General features: G+C 41.8%; 1 protein-coding gene across 2 annotated transcripts in view; it reads left to right on the top strand.

The window, feature by feature from the left end:
• The first annotated feature begins 87 nt into the window (after positions 1 to 87).
• The window catches only part of LOC122559835 (G/T mismatch-specific thymine DNA glycosylase-like), a 32,631-nt gene continuing 11,923 nt past the window's right edge, over positions 88 to 20,795 (top strand). The window contains exons 1-7 of one of the 2 annotated variants that reach the window (XM_043709931.2): positions 88 to 235; positions 382 to 500; positions 10,156 to 10,403; positions 19,107 to 19,176; positions 19,407 to 19,542; positions 19,624 to 19,706; positions 20,177 to 20,271. In XM_043709931.2, the coding sequence (XP_043565866.2) occupies positions 177 to 235; positions 382 to 500; positions 10,156 to 10,403; positions 19,107 to 19,176; positions 19,407 to 19,542; positions 19,624 to 19,706; positions 20,177 to 20,271 (810 nt within the window). In that variant the 5' untranslated portion in view covers positions 88 to 176. The remainder of the gene's footprint in view (positions 236 to 381; positions 501 to 10,155; positions 10,404 to 19,106; positions 19,177 to 19,406; positions 19,543 to 19,623; positions 19,707 to 20,176; positions 20,272 to 20,795) is intronic. The other variant, XM_043709932.2, reaches the window with a different exon arrangement.

The raw sequence follows: 20,795 nt of genomic DNA, 5'->3' as shown, positions 1-20,795 counted from the left end.
CGTCTTTAACTTTTATGTCACATCCTATTTATGGAGGTCCACTCTCCCCTCCTTCATGTGCGGAAGGAGCTTGTTTGGTCGGGTCCAAGCCGCGTGCGCCCCCTGCGGGAGTGGGCAGGTGGCCCCTTTTGTTTGGCGGGGTTGACGGAGTTCCCGGTTGTCCCACAGCGACGGTGATGGAGGCGCGGAGGCCGCTCGAAGGCTCGGGGCTGTCGTCCGAGTACTTTCAGAATTGGTGAGTGAATGAGAGAGGCGGATAATGAGCCGGCCGCTGTGGGAGCTCAGGCCTGGGCCTTTACCTCGGCGAACACTTCCGCATCTGTGTCGATCCCCCAGCGTCGACTTCACTCACTCTCTTCCCCTCTTTGTGTTCACCCCCAGGTACGGGAGCTCCGACCCGCTGGCGGCCCGACTCTGGCAGGCCCAGGCCCAGGCAGCCACAGGGCCCGATCACTACAGCCTGGAGGAGGCCGCAGCTCCTCCAAAAGAGGCCGGACAGGGTAAGAGTATCCAGGATTGAATGGATGTATTTCGTATTGTGAAACTCACCGTAGATCATCAACAATAAAATTACAACTCCGCCTGGAAAACAGACGTTAAATATAAATTGTAGCTTTTTCTGCGACCTGTTGACTGTCTCAGCGCTCAATAAGGTAGCAGGCCAGGAAGCTGGAGTTCTTCTCACCAGATGGGCAATGATCCGTTTTATATCTTTGGTAAAACCTCACAAGGCGCTTCATAGGAGCATAAGTTAAATTTACACCCAGCCACGTAGGGAGTTGTAAGGCCAGATGACCAAGAGTTTGGGCAGTGGGGTTGGTTTTAAGGTGTGCCTTCACAGGAAAGCAAGGTGCAGAGAGATACCTGATGAAGGGCAGTGTTCCGAAAGTTAGTGCTTCCAAATAAACCTATTGGATTATAACCTGGTGTTGTGTAATTTTTAACCAAGTTTACAAAGCGTCTGGTTCTGCCTCAGTTGCCAGGGAGAGGGACAACATTAGTGACTAGGGATTGAAATTTGGGATGACGATTAATGATTATGGATTTTGACTTCCCACTGTTTAATCAGAAAGAAACATCTGCCAAATGAACTCTGTCAAAAAAGCAGTTTGAAAATGAGAGAAGATGGCAGCATCCAGTGAGGACTGCAGAGGCTGGAGATTAGAGGCAAGGTTAATGTGGTGCTGGAAAAGCTCAACAGGGCAGGCAGCATCCGAGGAGCAAGAAAATCGACATTTCGGGCAGGATCCCTTCATCAGAAATGAGGCTGGGAGCCTCAAGGGTGGAGAGATGAATGGGAGGGGGGTGGGGCTGGGGAGAAGGTAGTTGAGAGTGCAATAGGTGGATGGAGGTGGGGATAAAGGTGATAGGAAGGAGAGGGGGTGGAGCAGATAGGTGGGAAGGAAGATTGACCGGTGGCACAGGTCCTGAGGATGGTGCTGAGCTGGAAGGTTGGAACTGGGGTGGGGGGGGGAAATGAGGAAACTGATGAAGTCCACATTGATGCCCTGGGGTTGAAGGGTTTCAAGGCGGAAGATGAGGCATTCTTCCTTCAGGCATTGGATGGTGAGGGAGTGGCAGTGGAGGAGGCCCAGGACCTGCATGTCCTCGGAAGACTGGGAGGGGGAGTTGAAATGTTTGGCCACGGGGCAGTGGAGTTGGTTGCAAAAATGCTATCTCATATTCCCAATTCCTCCACCTCTGCAGTATCTGGTCCCAGGAGGACCATTCCACCACAGAACACAGCAGATGGCCTCCTTCTTTAAAGACCGTAATTTCCCCTCCCATGTGGTTGAAGATGCCCTCAAATGCATCTCATCCATGTCCCGAACCTCCATCCTCAAACCGCAACAAGAACAGACCCGCACCCCCCCCCTCCCCGGTCCTCACCAACCTCCGCATAAACCGCACCATGTGCTGACATTTCCGTCACCTACGAACAGACCCCACTACTAGGGATATATTTCCTTCCCGACCCCTATCCGCTTTCCTCGAAGACCGTTGACTACTTGGTCAGGTCCATGCCTCCCAACAACCCACCCTACCCTCTTTGTCACCACAAAATTTGCAAAACCTGCGCCCACTATCTCTCCTCCCACCTCCCCTCCATTCAAGGCCCCAAAGGAGCCTTCCACATCCATCAAAGTTTCTCCTACACTTCCACAAATATCATTTGTTGCATCCGTTACTCCCAATGCGGTCTCCTTTACATTGGGGAGACTGGATGTTTTCTCGCAGAGTACTTCAGGGACACCTACACCAGTCAACACCACTGCCCCATGCCTAAACATTTCAACTCCCCTTCCCACTCTGCTGAGGATATGCAGGCCCTGGGCCTCCTCCATCGCCACTCCCTCACCACCCAATGCCTGGAGGAAGAACGCTTTACCTTCTGCCTCGGGGCCCTTCAACCCCAGGGCATCAATGTGGACTTCACCAGTTTCCTCATTTCCCCTCCCCCCACCTTACCCCAGTTCCACCTTCCAGCTCAGCACCGCCCTCATGACCTGTCAATCTTGCTTCCCACTATCCGCTCCACCCTCCTCTCTGACCTATCACCTTTTCCCCTTCATCCACGTAGTGCACTTTCAGCTATCTTCTCCCCAGCTCCACCCCCTCACATTTATCTCTCCTCCCCCGGAGCTTCCAGCCTCGTTCCTGATGAAGGGCTCCTGCCCAAAATGTCGATTTTCCTGCTCCTCGGATGCTGCCTGACCTGTTGTACTTTCCTGCATCACTCTAATATTGGCATCATGTGAGGTACAGCTTTGTCTCAAGCATGTATGTGGACAGTGATACTGTGTTTAAAGATGATGTTGCAAAGAAATATGGACCTTTGGGGGCACCCAAGGTACTGTAGCAGAACTAAAAGCTATTGTAGGTAATCTGTTGACAGTGATAGATAAATAAGAATGCAGCTGGATGAGAGTAGTCCCAACTGTTTTGGAGGAAGGTTTGGTTAATTTAAGAGTTTGCAAGCACCTGATGATGATAATAGATCATCCATCATTGTCAAAATTACTTAGAATATTTGAGTAAGGCAGGCAGCAGCATGCTAACAGACTTTAGAGAGTAAAGGAATGTTGAAGATGGGGTAGTTTTAGAGGTAAAGGAGTCAAACTTGGGTCTCACAAATGTATACAGTCATAGAGATGTACAGCATGGAAACAGACCCTTTGGTCCAAATCATTCATGCCGACCAGATATCCCAACCCAATCTAGTCCCACTGCCAGCAACTGGCCCATATCTCTCCAAACCCTTCCTATTCATATACCCATCCAGGTGCCTTTTAAATGTTGCAATTATACCAGCCTTCTACCACTTCCTCAATCTATACATGTACCACCCTCTGTGTGAAAAAGTTGCCCCTTAGGTTCTTTTTATATCTTTCCCCTCTCACCCTAAACCTATACCCTCTAGTTCTGGACTCCCCAACCCCATGGAATAGACTTATTTATTTATCCTATCCATGCCCCTCATGATCTTATAAACCTCTATAAGGTCACTTCTCAGCCACTGGCACTCCAGGTAAGACAGTCCCAGCCTATTCAACTTCTCCCTATAACTCAAATCCTCCAACCCTGGCAACATCCTTGTAAATCTTTGAACCCTTTCACGTTCCTGATAGAAAGGAGACCAGAGTTGCAATATTCCAATAGTGGCCTAACCAATGTCCTGTACAGCCACAACATGACCTCCCAACTCCTGTACTTAATACTCTGACCAAGAAAGGAAAGCATACCAAACACTGCCTTCACTATCCTATCTACCTGTGACTCTACTTTCAAGGAGCTATGAACCTGTACTTGAAGATCTCTGTTCAGCAGCATTTAGAACATAGAACATAGAAGAATGCAGCGCAGTACAGGCCCTTTGGCCCTCGATGTTGCGCCGATCCAAGCCCACCTAACCTATACTAACCCACTATCCTCCATATACCTATCCAATGCCCACTTAAATGCCCATAAAGAGGGAGAGTCCACCACTGCTACTGGCAGGGCATTCCATGAACTTACGACTCGCTGAGTGAAGAACCTACCCCTAACTTCAGTCCTATATCTACCCCCCCTTAATTTAAAGCTATGCCCCCTTGTAATACCCGACTCCATACGCGGGAAAAGGTTCACACTGTCAACCCTATCTAACCCCCTAATCATCTTGTACACCTCAATCAAGTCACCCCTAAACCTTCTTTTCTCTAATGAAAACAGCCCCAAGTGTCTCAGTCTTTCCTCATACGATCTTCCTTCCATACCAGGCAACATCCTGGTAAACCTCCTCTGCACCCGTTCCAGTGCCTCCACATCCTTCCTATAGTATGGCGACCAAAACTGCACATAATATTCCAGATGCGGCCGCACCAGAGTCTTATACAACTGCATCATGACCTCAGTACTCCGGAACTCAATTCCTCTACCAATAAAAGCCAGTACGCCATATGCCTTCCTCACCGCACTATTTACCTGGGTGGCAACTTTCAGAGATCTGTGTACATGGACACCAAGATCCCTCTGCTCATCCACGCTACCAAGTATCCGACCATTAGCCCAGTACCCCATCTTTTTGTTATTCTTCCCAAAGTGAATCACCTCACACTTAGCTACATTGAATTCCATTTGCCACCTTTCTGCCCAGCTCTGCAGCTTCTCTATATCCTGCTGTAACCTGCCACATCCTTCCTCACTGTCAACAACTCCTCCGACTTTCGTATCATCCGCAAACTTGCTCACCCAACCTTCTAACCCCTCTTCCAGGTCATTTATAAAAATGACAAACAGCAATGGTCCCAAAACAGATCCTTGCGGAACACCGCTAGTGACGGCACTCCATGAAGAAACTTTGCCATCAACTACTACCCTACTACTTCCTGAGTCCTTACCATTAAGTGTATAAGTCCTGCTAAGATTTGCTTGAGTTTTTTTAAGGAAGTAACAAAGGTGATTGAAAACAGGACAGTGGATGTGGTAGAATCATAGATGTGTACAGCACGGAAACAGACCCTTCAATCCAACTTGTCCATGCCGAGCAGATATTCTAAATCTAGTCCCATTTGCCAGCATTTGGCCCATATCCCTCATAAACCCTTCCTACTCTCATACAACATTTAAAAAGGTAGCTGGATGGGTAATTGTACCAGCCTCCACCACTTCCTCTGGCAGCTCATTCCATACAAGCACTACCCTCTGCATGAAAAGGTTGCCCCTTGGGTCCTTTTTATATCTTTCCCCTCTCACCCTAAACCTATGCCCTCTAGTTCTGGACTCCCCCAACCCCAGGGACAGGACTTATTTATTTATCTTATCCGTATCCCTCACGATCTTATAAATCTCTATAAGGTCACTTCTCAGCCTTTAGAGCTCCAGGGAAAACAGTCCCAGCCTATTGAACTTCTCCCTATAGCTCAAATCCTCCAACCCTGGCAACACCCTTGTAAATGTTTTCTGAACCCTTTCCAGTTTCACAAAAGCCATCCTATAGCAGGGAGACCATAATTTCACAAGGCTTTTGACAGAGTCCCTCATAGCAGCCTGGTCCAGAAGATAAAGTCACATGAGATCCATGGTGAACTGGTAAGATGGATACAAAACTGACATGGTCACAGAAGACAGTAGTGGTGGTGGGGTGTTTTTTTGACTGGACATCTGTGACCAGTGGTGTTTCACAGGGATCGATGTTGACACCCCTGAAGTTTGTGATATATATGTATAAATGATATGGTGGAGAATGTAGGTGGTCTGATCAGTAAGTTTGTGGATGACACAAAGATGGGGAGACAGCAAGATATAAATAGACTGGAGACTTGGACAAATAAATTGCTGATGGAATTTAATGAGGACAAATGCAAGGTGATACATTTTGGAATGCCTAATGCAGGAGGGAATGTAGACCAAATGACAGAATCCTTAGCCTGAGTGTTTGGAAAAGGTGGTCAAAAAGGCTGATGGCATACTTGCCTTCATCGGTCAAGCCATAGAGCATATCATATTGCAACTGTATAGAACTTTAGTTAGGCTATATTTGGATTATTGCATACAGTACTGTTCGCTACACTATCAGAAGAATGTGGAGACTTTGGAGAGTTACAGCAAAGGTTTACCAGTCAGCATATTGCCTAGTTTGGAGGGTATTAGCTATGACGAGAGATTGGACAAACTTTGGTTTTATTTGAACACTGGAGGCTAAGGGTTGATTTGATAGAAGTTCACAAAATTGAGAGGAATGCTACTAGGGGAATATACTATATAGGGGACATAAGTTTAAGGTAAAGGGGGAAAAGTTTAAAAGAGATGTGAGAAGAGAGGTTTTTTACATAGGGTGACAAGTACCCAAAATGCACTGCCAAAGGAGATGATAGAAGCAGATATAAAAGCATGTTTAAGAGGCGTTTTGATAGATATGTGGATGGGCATGTAGTAGAGGCATTTGGACCCTGTAGAGACAAGGGGTTTTTAGTTTAGAAAGGCATCATGGATGAAGCTTGTTCCTCAATTTGAGGAGGTGTTGGTGGTGGTAGCATTTTTGAAGGAGAGTGTGACAGTATCTTTCAGGGTGGGGGGGGTGGTGGAGTGGAGGATAGAGGTGAAGAACTATTAACAATATTGCCTAATAAAGAAACTAGAAAGAGAAAGTCGGTGATTTGCAGGTTAGTGAAAATAGGTTTTGAAAGGGCAAGTGATAGGTCCTTTGGACAAGGTGAATACAAAGATAATGAGGGGAGAATGACTGCAGAAAGTCATAAGTTTAGGGTTGAGGCAGGTGGAAGAATGGACAGTCCACACCCTGAAAATGATGTATTAACTATTGTAAGACAATAATTCACTTTTGTACACTTCACAATCAACTTTAACCTTTTGCCATTTGTACACAACTTATTTAGAACTGACCATGTGATTTCAAGCTATTATCTATTGTCTCCAAACAAAGTCAACAACCGTTATATTTTAAAATTTTTAGCATTTTGTTGCATCTTTTTAGTCACTTGATACTTAAGTATTGCCCAAAAAAAATCTTGTCAAAATTTTTGACTTCCACTTTCTTGCAAAAAATACCAAAGTAAAGGGAAGATGCTATTTTTACTAAGAGGGAAGTGCTTATTGTTTGGCATGGGGACACTGATTAGTATTATCATGGACAGTTCACTAGGTTTTGATGCTTGACAGTTAACTGACAAGGTTTGTTAAACTTTTAAAAAGACAAGTTGACTCCGGTCAAGACATATTATTGGGTTCCATGAGAAATGTCTTCAATGGAATGATACCCAATTTCCTATCCCTTGCAAACTTCTGATACAGAGATGGTCCATATGTGAATCTGCAGCCTGACAGAACAGACTGATTTTCAACTAGGACACTGGGAAAAGGAAGCTTATATAACTGCTCCATTTCAAATGGGACTTTGAGCACAAGATAGTGTCAAGTATGACATGCAAACTGCTGTCTACCACATCAACACATTCACAAGTGAAGATGTTTGACCTGAGTTAATTGTTCAGTCTGCACACTTGATGCTAAAAAAGGGCAAATCAATGCTATTCTGTAGTTTAATTGCTAATCTGATTATATAATTTCTCACTGTATTCTACATAGTCATGAGTGGGCCTAATGCCATCACTTTTGGTATTGAAAAGTGTCCACTCTTCCTCCGATTTCCTGAAAGGTAACCATTGCATTAACTTAACTCCTTTGCACTCTTTTGATGCTATCCATTGAATATTTTAACAAATTAAGAATTGTAAGCATTAATCCTGAGTTATTCACTGGATTAAATCATCTCTTAACTAACAGGAATCAGAGAATTAATTCGCCTTTTTCATTCATGGTACTGTGAGCATAGTCAGTCAGCCAATCCAGTATGCCTGCTAATATATCATTCCCCAACACCATGAGCTCTTATATCGTGCAGTGACCTTGTTAAAGTACCTATTTGAGATGGCTCGGGGAATCCCTAATGGACTCAACCTGTAACCCTCTCTTGGTTCATCCTGGAGATTGTACTCTGTAGCAGTCTTGAATATAAAACTCTTACAGGCAGTTTAGTTGAAATTATTACCTTTTTATTTACCAATGGCATCAATGTTAACTGTAACATTGATCCCTACAAACCAGGCTTGAGCTAAGGATTTAAAACCATTAGCAGAGTAGAGATGCCAACTCTTACCCCTAAGAGCTCTCTCAGTCTACTCCTTATTGCTGAAAACAAGCTGTCTTTATACATAAATTGGTATTATGTCCTTAATTGGATGAGCAGCAATAAAATGGCAAAAGTTTGCAGAGAAAGAGAAAATCATTGACAGGTTTGAGTATGTTTAACTAATTAAGCTACATGTACAAAGTGGGAAGCCCTGATCAAGCGAGGCCAAATGGCCAATTGCCTTTAGCTAGATAAGCTTCCCTTTTAACAATACATCGTAACAAGAGACTCATCTAAACTGTGTGGAAAAGGTCATGTGGTAACTTTGCTTAGCTAACATGTCCAATATCATTGTCCTACAAAATGGCTTTTTCTTTTAAAATCATCTTAGATTCCCAAAATGCAAATTAAATTAATAACATTCCCAGATCTCAAGCTCCAGGGAACAACACACAAGCATTCTGTCAATGACAAGTAAGTATACACTCAAATTAGACCTTTCCACCAACTTCGATCCTGTGTCTCCCTCCTTCTCTCTGTGTCCCTTGAACCCTTAGGTCAGTGAATGTAATTTATAGAAACATGTTTTCTCTCTCTGTCTCTCACATATAAACATCTTCCAACTTTCTTACTATGTCAGTTTCAGCCTTTGTGTTTTCCTAGCTTGTAAGGGTAATGAGACATTCACATTCCAGAACAGTGAATATTAGGAAACTGAGCTTCATAAATTCAAATCTGCTCAGTGTGGTACACATGAAAATGTATCAGGATTCGTATGTGGCGCTTAGGCGGTTGGCACGGGATTCCCATTTCCTGGCTTGTCTTAGCGTCTCGCCCGTAGGTGTTCAAAGTCTGTGAGAAGATTTGTAGCTCGGGTGCTCGTTGTTGTGGTTCTGTTCGCCGAGCTGGGAATTTGTGTTGCAGACGTTTCGTCCCCTGTCTAGGTGACATCCTCAGTGCTTGGGAGCTTCCTGTGAAGCTTCACAGGAGGCTCCCAAGCACTGAGGATGTCATCTAGACAGGGGACGAAACGTCTGCAACACAAATTCCCAGCTCGGCGAACAGAACCACAACAATGTATCAGGATTGTTCTATTACATGCGTATTACACTCAGCTTATTAAATTACAAGTTCTTTTCCTATTGAGTATGAGTTTTGTGAAGAGTTTTCAATATAAACCAGAAATTTAGTTATCCAACATCCAACTGTGAAATATGTGCAGCTTCTAGCCCTCGGGTCAAAAGAAAATACGGCCAACCATTCCACAAGTGTACAAATGTTATCACCTTATTTACACCGATCTATTGACACTAAGAACAGATGTCCTTAAGTCTTCTGAACAAATGCTCCCCTCTGCCCGTGGTCAAGTGCTTTCCTGCATATCCTGTAGCAGATGTGTAAGGCTACAAGCTCTCTCAACCTTTCATGTGGCACTTTATTGAATGTCTCCTGAAAATTCAAATATATTACATCTATTGGTTCCCCTTTATTTACCCTCCACTGCGAACTTGAATAAATTTGGTCAACATATTGTTCCTTTCTTAAAGCCACATTAACTTTTCTTGATTTTATGATTCTGTAAATGTCCTGACGACCCTCCCCAATATTAGATTATAGCATTTTTCAAATGGCTGGTAAACCAACTGGCCTTTTATTCCTGCTTAATTCAAGGCATGATACAGCAGATGCTGTAAATCTGAAACAAGCACAGACAATGCTGGAGAAACTGACCAGGTCTGGCAGCATCTTTGGAGAGAGAAACTGAGTTACCATTTTGAGTCTTTTTTGATTCATCTAAAGGTTTAAGTCAGATTCTGTCTCCACAGATGCTGCCAGACCTGCTGAGGATTTCCCTAACATTCTCTATTTGTTTCATTCTTGGTTTCTGTCTTTCTCCTTTCTTGCATAGATATGTTATGTTTGCACTTATCAAATCTACTTGGATCTTTCCAAAGCCTAGGAAATTTTGAACTGCGTGCAAAAATGACAATCATTCAGGACTTAGTGGTTCTATATTCTTTCAGCAGCTCCAAAACGTAAAAGAGGAAGACCTCCAGGACCACAAAAAACTAAGACTGAGAAAAATAAGTCTGAGGGAGCAAGCAGCAAACGAGGCAAAACAGGTGGAAATACGGCGGGCAAGCAAGAAAAGATCACTGATGCTTTTAAAGTCACGAAAAGAAAAATCGATCGATTCAATGGAACAACCGAAGCTGAGCTTTTAACAAAAACCTTACCAGATATATTGACCTACGGTTTAGACATTGTGATTGTAAGTTTTATGTTTCCCATTATTTTAATGAATTTGATTTAGTCCAGTTGCAATGAGCAGAATTTTTAAGATCATGACATTTATTTTGAACAAATTAAGTTTCTAAAGAAAAAGATGAAGAATTTTTAGTTGAAAAGCGACACATTCAGGAACAAAAGACTGTTATGTTTTGAAATGAATATAGATTTATGCGTTTTAACAAAGTAGCCAAACTTCAAGGTGGCTTTTGTTATCTTCCTTTTATGGGAGTGATAAAGATTAACTCTAACTCTAAAACAGTGGAGTTTTGCAATTAATCATTCTGCCAGTAATCTACAGCATAAGTGTGATCAAATTGAAAAGAATCCTTGGAACTACAGTTGTCAGCACAAATCAATAATTTAAATCATTTTAGGCTAGAAATGCTTATGCATACATATGTTTTAATTAACAGAATTTCATTGTCGAGAATTGCTTGGTAAGATAAAGTCTCCCTTTTCAAATTTAATGATTTAGATTTTTTTAAACAATTGCTGTATAATTGGTGTGTGGTACACAGATGCAATATAATTTTTAAAAACCCACAAAACATTCATAAATTTGAGATAGAAATGACTAGTCAGAGGAATGGTGAGTTTGATTAGACACCAAAGAGAAGATCATAGAGCTATACTGCATTGAAACAGACCCTTCGGTCCAACTCATCCACGTCGACCAGATATCCTGAATAAATCTAGTTCCATTTGCCAGCACTTGGCCCATATCTCTCTCAACTCTTCCTATTCATATACCCATCCAAATGCCTTTTAAATATTGTAATTGTACCAACTTCCACCACGTCCTCTGACAATTCATTCCATGCACGCACCACTCTCTGCGTGACATAGTTGCACCTTCGATCCTTCTTAAATCTTTCCCTTCACACCTTAACCTATGCTCTCGAGTTTTGGACTGCCCCGCCCCAAGGAAAACACCTTGTCTATTCACCCCAACCATGCCCTTCATGACTTTATAAACATCTGAGGTCATCCCTCAAGCTCCAACACTTCAGGGAAAATAGCCCTGGTCTGTTTTGCCTGTCCCTATAACTCAAAAATTCTCCAACCCTGGCAACATCCTTGTAAATATTTTCTGAGCCCGTTCAAGTTTCATGACATCCTTCCTATAGCAGAGGGACTAGAATTTCACACATTATTCCAAAAGTGGCCTAACCAATGTTCTGTATAGCTGCAACATGACCTCCCAACTCCTGTACTCAATGCACTGAACGATTAAAGGCAAGCATACCAAATGCTGTCTTCACTACCCTATCTATCTGTGACTCTACTTTCAAAGGACCATGAACTGCACTCCAAGGTCTTTTTGTTCAGCAACGCTTCCCAGGACCTTACAGTTAAGTATACAAGTCCTATTCTAATTTGCCTTTTCAAATTGCAGCACCTCACATTTATCAAAATTAAACTCTCATCTGCCACTCCTTGGCCCATCTGATCAAGATCCTATCCTACTCTGAGGTAATTTTCTTCACTGTCCGCTAACCTCCAATTTTGGCATCATCTGAAAACTTATTAATCATATCTCCTATGTTCACATCTAAATCATTTATATAAATGATGCAAAGCAGTGGACCTACCATCAATCCTTGTGGCACAGCGCTGGTCACAGGCCTCCAGTCTGAAAAGCAACCCTCCACCACCATCCTCAGTCTGCTACCTTCAAGCCAGAGCACAGGTACTAAATGTGTATTTTGTTGCAAAAACAAGCTAAGTTCTTCTGTTGGCAGCTAGCATTAATTCTTATTTGTTTATTAATTATAAAATAGCAAGACTGGCCAGACCCAGTTTTTCTAAGGCTACAAATTTAGCTTAAAGGTATTTTGTAATCAACCTGTTCAGAGATTTTATTACACTCTTCTGGAGGAGGTGGTACTTGTAACTGCATTTCCTGGTCAGGAGATGCATACACTACCATGACACCACAACAGCCCTAAAGATATAGCTTAATGTACAGTGAGGGAATGGGGTTCAGATATGAATAGTTTGATTTAAAATTCCTAGATAGAGTGGGAAACCCTTATTGCTTTATTTGTTAATGGTAGAGGTTTAAAAGTAGTTTTGTTTTAAATAAACTAACAACAGAGACCACTATCTAGACTGTTATTCAAACCAGTCCCTTGACATCCTTTGCTATTTTCATGTTTAGATTACTAAAATGTGTCCGTGGTTTAATTCTGCCCAGCAAAGTTTGTGACTTTACCTTGTTACAATTGCATAATAAACATTTAAGATCTACCCTGATACCTTCTTACAAAGATTCAAGTCTTTGTAAGAAGATTTTGGGCGGCATGGTCAATGGTTAGCACTGGTATTTCACATCACCAGGGACCCAAGCTTGATTTCACCCTTGGGCGACTGTCTGTGTGCAGTTTGCACATTTTCCCCATGTCTGTGAGTTTCCTCAAGGTGCTCCAGTTTCCTTCCACAGTCCAAAGATGTGCAGGTTAGGTAGATCAGCCATGATAAACTGCCCATAGTATCCAGGGATGATCAGGCTAGGTGAATTAGCCATAGGAAATGCAAGGTTATAGCGATAGGGTAGGAGTGAGTCTGGTTGGGATGCTCAAGAGTTGGTGTGGTCTCAATGGCCTGCTTCCCCACTGTAGAGACTCTGGAATGTGGCAGTAGATTAAAGATGACAGGAGGTGGCAGGAAAATATTATATTTGGCTTGCTTAATGAAACAGCTAGGTATAAGTTCTTGTAAGGCAAATTCCTTATCTTGCATGTACCAAAGAAAGACAGGTAGGTACCTTCTTGTTCAATGTCATTGTGACACAGGAAACTACTTGGCCCATCAAGTCCATCCTGGTTCTCCAGAACAATCCAGTCAGCCCCATTGCCTCACTCTATTCCCTATTTGGCAGGTTATTTGTCTTTGCTGCCAATTCAGTTCCTTTTCAAAATCATTGTTTGTTTTCACTACCTTCAACAGTAGTAGTGGTAGAGATTAGGAGAGCATGATTGGATTTGATGTGGTTTATTTCATTCATTCATTCATAGATGTGAGCATTTCTGGCAATGCCAGCATTTATTGCCCATTCAAAAGTTTTTTTTTGTGAGCTGTCTTCCTGAACCACTTCACTCCAGTGGGGGGAGTGCTTGGATTTTGAACCAGCAACAGTAAAGGAATGATGCTACAGTTTCAAGTCCAGATGTGAGAGACTTGGAGGGTAACTTGTGGGTGGTATTGTTTCTGTGTATCTACTTCCCTTCTTCTAGATGGTAGAGATTGATGATTTGAAAGATGCTTTAGAAGTCCTGGCAAGTCATTACATTGTGTACAATGATAGTCTGTTGCAACCACCATATCTCTGTGGTTGAGGTGCCAGTCAAGTGAGGCGTTTTGTCCTGTGTGGTGTCAAATTTAGACAAATGGAGAGAATTCCATTATACTCCTGATTTGTGCTATGGATGTTGGGCAGACTTCGCAGGGGCGCAAGGTTTGTCACTCACCACATAATTCCCAGTCTCTGATCTTGTACTTACATGACTAGTGTTGCAGATTTGGAGGGCTAATTAATCCAGAACATTTTTGTGCTTCTCCAAATATCTGGAACTGCCGTGATGGCTAAGCTGCATGGAAGAAGGAGTGAAAGAAGAAAAGGGTATGTAATCATTTTGGAATAGCTGGGCCCTTCTGCAGTTGAAGATGGGACTCTGATACGTTACTTTGCTTCCCTGTTGATGGGATCGATTATGTCATCTAGTGGTTGCAGAGTATCCTTAAAGCCAGGGTGAACAGCCAGTGGTCTTGGTCCAATAATCTATCTAGAGAGAAAATGAGATTCGAGAGCTAGAAAAGAGATGAAAATTCAGGGTTTCAAAGACGGTAAAGTCAGATTACAGTCTGTGCCACATGCTAATGAGAAAAGAAATGGGATGATAGACCAAATGATTATCTATCTAGAGAGAAAGTGCAGAAGGTAAGAATTAAGAGAATGAGGCAGCTGGGGGCTAGTATAAAGAGGTCAGATTATTGAGGGCTAAGATAAAAATCTTTGGAAGTAGATTTTCTACTACTGATCTGGAGGAGGGGGTGCAGTTGAAAATCTCAAGTGGTGCTAAGATTGGAGAGAGCAAAGCTGATAGTGGTAGTAAGCAAAATTGAAAGATGGTGAAACAAAAGCCAGCATCAACTAGGGTTGAAATGCAGGAAATTGTTAAAATGGCAAACTTGAAGGACTCTATGAATGGAAGCAGTGTTCATAGTTAGGTAGATGAATGAACAGCACCAATACATTGGAATTAAACTGGTATGATCTAATTGTCATTACAGAGACATGGCTACTGAGTGACTAATACTGGGACTGAATATTCAAGATATTTGATATTTAGGGAGGAAAGGAAAAGTAGGTGTGACTGCAGTGGTTTAGGAAGACAGCTCTCTCAAAATCTTTCAAAAAGACAATAAGGGCAACAAATGAATGGTAGTATTGCCAGAGATGCTCACATCCCAAGAATGAATTAGACAAAACCACATCAATTCCAATCACATTCTTCTTTCTACCACTGCTACTGTAGAATGTAGTGAAAGCAGAAAGCACTGTTCATCAAAGATAAGACCAGCACATTAGTATGAGAGGGTCTCTGATTGCAAAATAAAGACGTAGAATTAGTTTGATAGAACAAAGCAATACCAAGGGCAACACACATTAGTGAGAGCTGATTATAGGCCACTAAACAGTGGTCATTGGTATAAATCAGGAACTTAGAAGTATGTGTAACATGGTTGTTGCATTAATTGTGGGGGAACATCAATGTGCATAGATGGAGTTAACCTAATTAGCACCAGTGCTATGGAAAATTGATTCTTAGAATATATACAAGGTGGGTTTTTTTCTTCCCAGATTAGAAAATTGAACGACCAACTAGAGATTGGGTTATTTTATATTTAATTCTGTCCATTGAGAAAAAGCTAATTGCAAATGAGCCTTTTGGAAAGAGTGATCATGATATGCTAAAATTGTACATTTGAAAATTATGTAGTTTTCTCTGGAATCAAGGTAAGGAAATTACAGTCGTATGAGGGGAAAGTTGGCTGTGGTAGTTCGGGACTCATTTAAAAGATATGGTAGACAGGCAATAGTTTGCATTTAAACAATTAATGCATGTTTTACAACAATTTATATTCCTTTACCGTGGCCAAGTGTTGGAAAGTAGGGTAGGTGTAGATAGGTCAGTGCAGACTTAATGGGCAGAAGGGCCTGTTCTGTGCTATATGACTCTGACTGTATAATGCACAAACTTTCAGTTGGAAAATAATTCTACTATGGCTAACAAGAACTTAAAGATTATATTAGATCAAAAGAAATGCTTTTAAAGTTGTCCTAGAATTAATAAAGTGTCTTAGAATTAATATGCCTTAGAGTAGTATGCCTCAGAATTCAGCAAAGGAGGACCAAGGAACTGATAAGGGAAGGGAAAATAAACCATGAATGTAAACTGGCGAAAACATATAAAATAAACTGTAAATAGGTATGTAAAAAGAGTGGAAAAACACTGACAAATGTGGGCCCAATATAAGTTGAGACAGAAGAATTTACAATGGTGAATAAGGAAATGGCAGCAAAACTAAACACATACTGTACTTTGTCTTTGAGGAAAAGACAAAAGAACCTCCCAATGGCATGGAGGGAAAATTGGTTAATGGACCGAAAACAGCAAGATAAATCAGCCACTTTCAGGTTGGCAGACAGTGACTGTTTAGGTACTGAAACGTGCTTGGACCCCAGCTATTTTCAATCTATAATCAGTAATTTGGATGTGGGGGCCAAATGTAATCTTTCCAAGTTGCTGGTGACACAAAACTAGGTGGGAATGTAAACTGTATGGATACAAAGGGGTTTAAAGGAGATTTAATCAAATTAAGTGATTAGACAAGTGCATGACAGATGGAATATAACATACAAAAGTATCAAATATTCCACTTTGATAGGAAAACTTGAAATGCAGAGGTTTTTTATAAAAATAAGAGATGAAGAAGTGTAGATGTCCAAACGGACCACCGTATCCTTGCACTTGAGTCACTGGAAGCTAACATGTAGCTGCAGCAAGCAATTAGAAGGCAGCTGTATGTTGGTCCTTATTATTAGAGGTTCTCTGAGTACAGAAATAATAATCTCTTGTTGCACTTGTCTAAATCCTTGGTAAAACTACACCTTGCACATCGAGGGGAGTGCAATTGAAGGTTCGCCAAATTGATCCCTGACTTGGTGGGTTTGTCCTGTGGAAGAGATTAGAGACTGGACCTGTTTTCTGGTGTTTGGAAGAATGAGAAATGATCTCATTGAAACATATAGAACTCTTGCAGGTTTAAACAGGATAGAAGCAAGAAGCATGTTTTCCGTCAATAAGGGGGAAGCTATTTTGGACTGAGGGCAGGCATTTCTTTACTCATAGAATCCTACAGTGCAGAAAGAGGCCATTTGTTCCATTGACTCTGCACAAACCTCCTGAAGAGCATCCACCCAGACCCAGCCCCAATGCTATTTCCGTGACCCCGCATTTACCATGGCTAATCTAGCTAGTATGCACGTCCCTGGACACTATGGATAACTTAGCGTGGCCAATCCACTTAACCTGCATATCTGTTGATTGTGGGAGAAAACCGGAGCACCCAGAGGAAACCATGCAGACAGTTACACAAGGCTGGAATCAAACTCTTCCCTGGCACTGTGAGGCAACGGTGCCAACCACTGAGCTACCATGCCATCTCTCAGGACAATGGATCTTTGGATGTCTTTACCCCAAAACGTATGGAGGATCAGTCATTGAGAATGATCAAGTCAGAGACGGAGATTTCTATCTTAAAAAAATACAGAAGGAATATGGGGTTAGTCTAGGAAATTGGTGTCAAGCAGCATTCTGTATAATTTTTCTTGCTACTGCAAGGTCCTCCAAGGTCTGTATGCAACAGTGGCTTCCAGAAGCTAAATCCATGCAATGACACGCTGATCAACATGTGTGGGACTTCCCAGCAGCTGCACGGCCACACAGCTTAGAGAGGACGTTGGTTTCGAGGTAAAGAAACCATTATTTAGTTGAATGGCAAATATCTTATTCCTAATTTCGATGTTCCAATACTTCAACAATACACTGAGAATTGTTTAGATGCAGGATTTCCCTCTAAAATGAATCATAATGTGGAGGGGAAAATAAGTTTTATAGCATTTGTGTTGAAAGCAGTAGCTCAGTTTGTGAGAAGATTTGTAGCTCGGGTGCTCGATGTTGTGGTTCTGTTCGCCGAGCTGGGAATTTGTGTTGCAGACGTTTCGTCCCCTGTCTAGGTGACATCCTCAGTGCTTGGGAGCCTCCTGTGAAGCACTTCTGTGATCTTTCCTCCGGCATTTGTAGTAGTTTGAATCTGCCGCTTCCGGTTGTTAGTTCCAGCTGTCCGTTGCAGTGGTCGGTATATTGGGACCAGATCGGTGTGCTTATTGATTGAATCTGTGGATGAGTGCCATTCCTCTAGGAATTCCCTGGCTGTTCTTTGTTTGGCTTGTCCTATAATAGTAGTGTTGCCCAGTCGAATTCATGTTGCTTGTCATCTGTGTGTGTGGCTACTAGGGATAGCTGGTCGTGTCGTTTCGTGGCTATTTGGTGTTCATGGATGCGGATCGTTAGCTGTCTTCCTGTTTGTCCTATGTAGTGTTTTGTACAGTCCTTGCATGGGATTTTGTACACTACGTTGGTTTTGCCACATCCGTGAACACCAACTAGCCTCGAAACGACACGACCAGCTATCCTTAGTAGCCACACACACAGATGACAAGCAACATGAATTCGACTGGGACAACACTACTATTATAGGACAAGCCAAACAGAGAACAGCCAGGGAATTCCTAGAGGCATGGCACTCACCCACAGCTTTAATCAATAAGCACATCGATCTGGACCCAATATACCGACCACTGGAACTGACAACTGGAAGCGGCAGATTAAAACCACTACAAATGCCGGAGGAAAGATCACTGAAACACTTCACAGGAGACTCCCAAGCACTGAGGATGTCACCTAGACAGGGGACGAAAAGTCTGCAACACAAATTCCCAGCTCGGCGAACAGAACCACAACAAAGCAGTAGCTGTTAGTTATGCTTCTATTTTGATGGCTTGCTTTAAATCAAAACTGTTCTTCTATACTGGTGACTAGAAAAGAGTGTTTTGAGTTTGTGACTTATTCTACTATCTGAAAGTAGCATTTCTGAACTTGTTGAGTGTCATGTTGGAAAGTTAATTAAATATTTTGGGTCAAAATTCCATTGAGGGCCTTTGGACAAGGCGGCATATTTCCTTAAGCACTGTGATATGCTTCCTGTGCAAGTACATTTCAAAGTGGAAGCAAATGCTTGGCTTCTTTGCTGCTGGAAGTACTTACGGCAAAATTGGGCAAAATTTCCTTGTGGAATATCTTGCTAATCAAGGCTGACCCATGAGTTATTGGTTACTTCTCCAAGGCTGCATATCACGAGTGTAACTGCAGTATTTATCTTGGTGTATGATAAAAAAAGAGATTGTATTCTTCTTGCCTACATTATCCTGAAGAAATTTTGCTGGAGTTGTGAAAGCCGATTACCAAGTTTTTTTGCTTGATGTATTTTTACTTTCTCTTGACCTACTGGTTGTAATTTCCATTCCAACTAAATTGAGTTCTGCTGTTTGTTTTAGATTGGAATTAACCCGGGGCTGATGGCAGCATACAAAGGACATCATTACCCAGGACCAGGAAATCATTTTTGTAAGTTTTTGTATCCACAGAAATACAATTGGTTGTTCTTAAATCTTTTAAATCTTTTGATGTTTATTTGAGTGAATTGCATGATGAGCAAAGCATACTGATTTGTGCTGGTAGATTTTTCAGAAGTGGACTATTTTAGTTTCTTATTTATTATTCTCTAACTAGTTTTATTTTATTATGACTATCTCTTGCTGCACATTCAAACTCTGACCTGTGCCTTTTTTCTGTAGGGAAATGCTTGTTTTTGTCTGGTCTTATTGACAAGCCATTAAATCATTTGGATGATGCTTCTTTACCAGAAAAATATGGAATAGGTTTCACAAACATGGTGGAGAGAACTACTCCAGGAAGCAAGGACCTCAAAAGGTGATTGAGGAAAACAAATATAAAATTAATTTTTTTTTTATTTTGTAGGAAAACATAATGTAAAAATTCTTTGTATTTCAGTAAAGAGATTCGTGAAGGAGGAAAAATACTTTTGCAAAAGCTACAGAAGTTTAAGCCACGGATTGCAGTATTTAATGGGAAATGTAAGTAAATGTGAAAATTTTAAAAAGGAACTCTTGACTATCTGACAATAACTTGATGTATCAAATTTTTTTCATGCTGCAAATGTAAGGTTTCTAGTACTGGGAAACCCAATACCAATATGAAACACTGATTATGTATAGTACTGAGTAAAGCTGCTTCTGACTCAGCATGAGGACAGTCAATCTGGGCTGAATTTAAGACCATGCCTCTGAAGTAAAAGGTCTCTGCACTCTCAGTTCCTCCCAAAATATGAGTTTATTCCTAAAACAGCATAATTTCAGAAATACCTATGTCCTTTCGTTTGGATAATTCTGACTATACTAATTGGTATAATACAGAGGGATTGTGCATGGAAGGCTATTTAAATTTATATTGTCTGACAACAAAAGATGACATTGAAAAGAATTATGCTTTGGGGAATTTAACTAAGTTGGTGAATTTGAAAATTTCATTTACTTACCATTTACAGGCATCTATGAAATATTTAGCAAGGAGGTTTTTGGAGTTAAAGTCAAGAAATTGGAGTTTGGGCAGCAACCACACAAGATCCCTGAAGGAGAAACCGTAAGCATCTTAACATGATTTAATTTCTTTTATACCTATAAAATTTTGAAGTAAATAATGCTGTTTTCCTCTGTTGGAAAATTCTTCATCTCTTTCACAGAGCCTCCCAAATTCATTATTGTCTGATGACACTTAACAGAGAAACGTAGAACATTACAGTGCAGTACAGGCCCTTCAGCCCTTGATGTTGAGCCGACCTGTGGAACCAATCTGAAGCCTATCTATCCTACACCATTCCGTTTTCATCATATATTTATCCAATGACCATTTAAATGCCCTTAAGGTTGGCAAGTCTGCTACAGTTGTAGGCAGGGCATTTCATGCGCCTACTACTCTCTGGGTAAAGAAATCATCTCTGACATCTGTCCTACATCTATCACCCCTCAATTCAAAGCTATGTCCCCTCCTGCTAGCCATCGCCATCCAAAGAAAAAGGCTCTCGCTGTCCGCCCTATCTAACCCTCTGATTATCTTATATATAGGTCAGGTGAATTGGCCATGCTAAATTGTCCATAGTGTTAGGT

The sequence above is a fragment of the Chiloscyllium plagiosum genome, unplaced genomic scaffold (assembly GCF_037043375.1).
Source record: "Chiloscyllium plagiosum isolate Xiang-an unplaced genomic scaffold, Cpla_swu_hap1 HiC_scaffold_19, whole genome shotgun sequence".
In the NCBI taxonomy this organism is placed as follows: domain Eukaryota; kingdom Metazoa; phylum Chordata; class Chondrichthyes; order Orectolobiformes; family Hemiscylliidae; genus Chiloscyllium; species Chiloscyllium plagiosum.
Note: the sequence above shows the minus strand (reverse complement) of the source record. Positions and strands in the feature narration are given on the sequence as shown.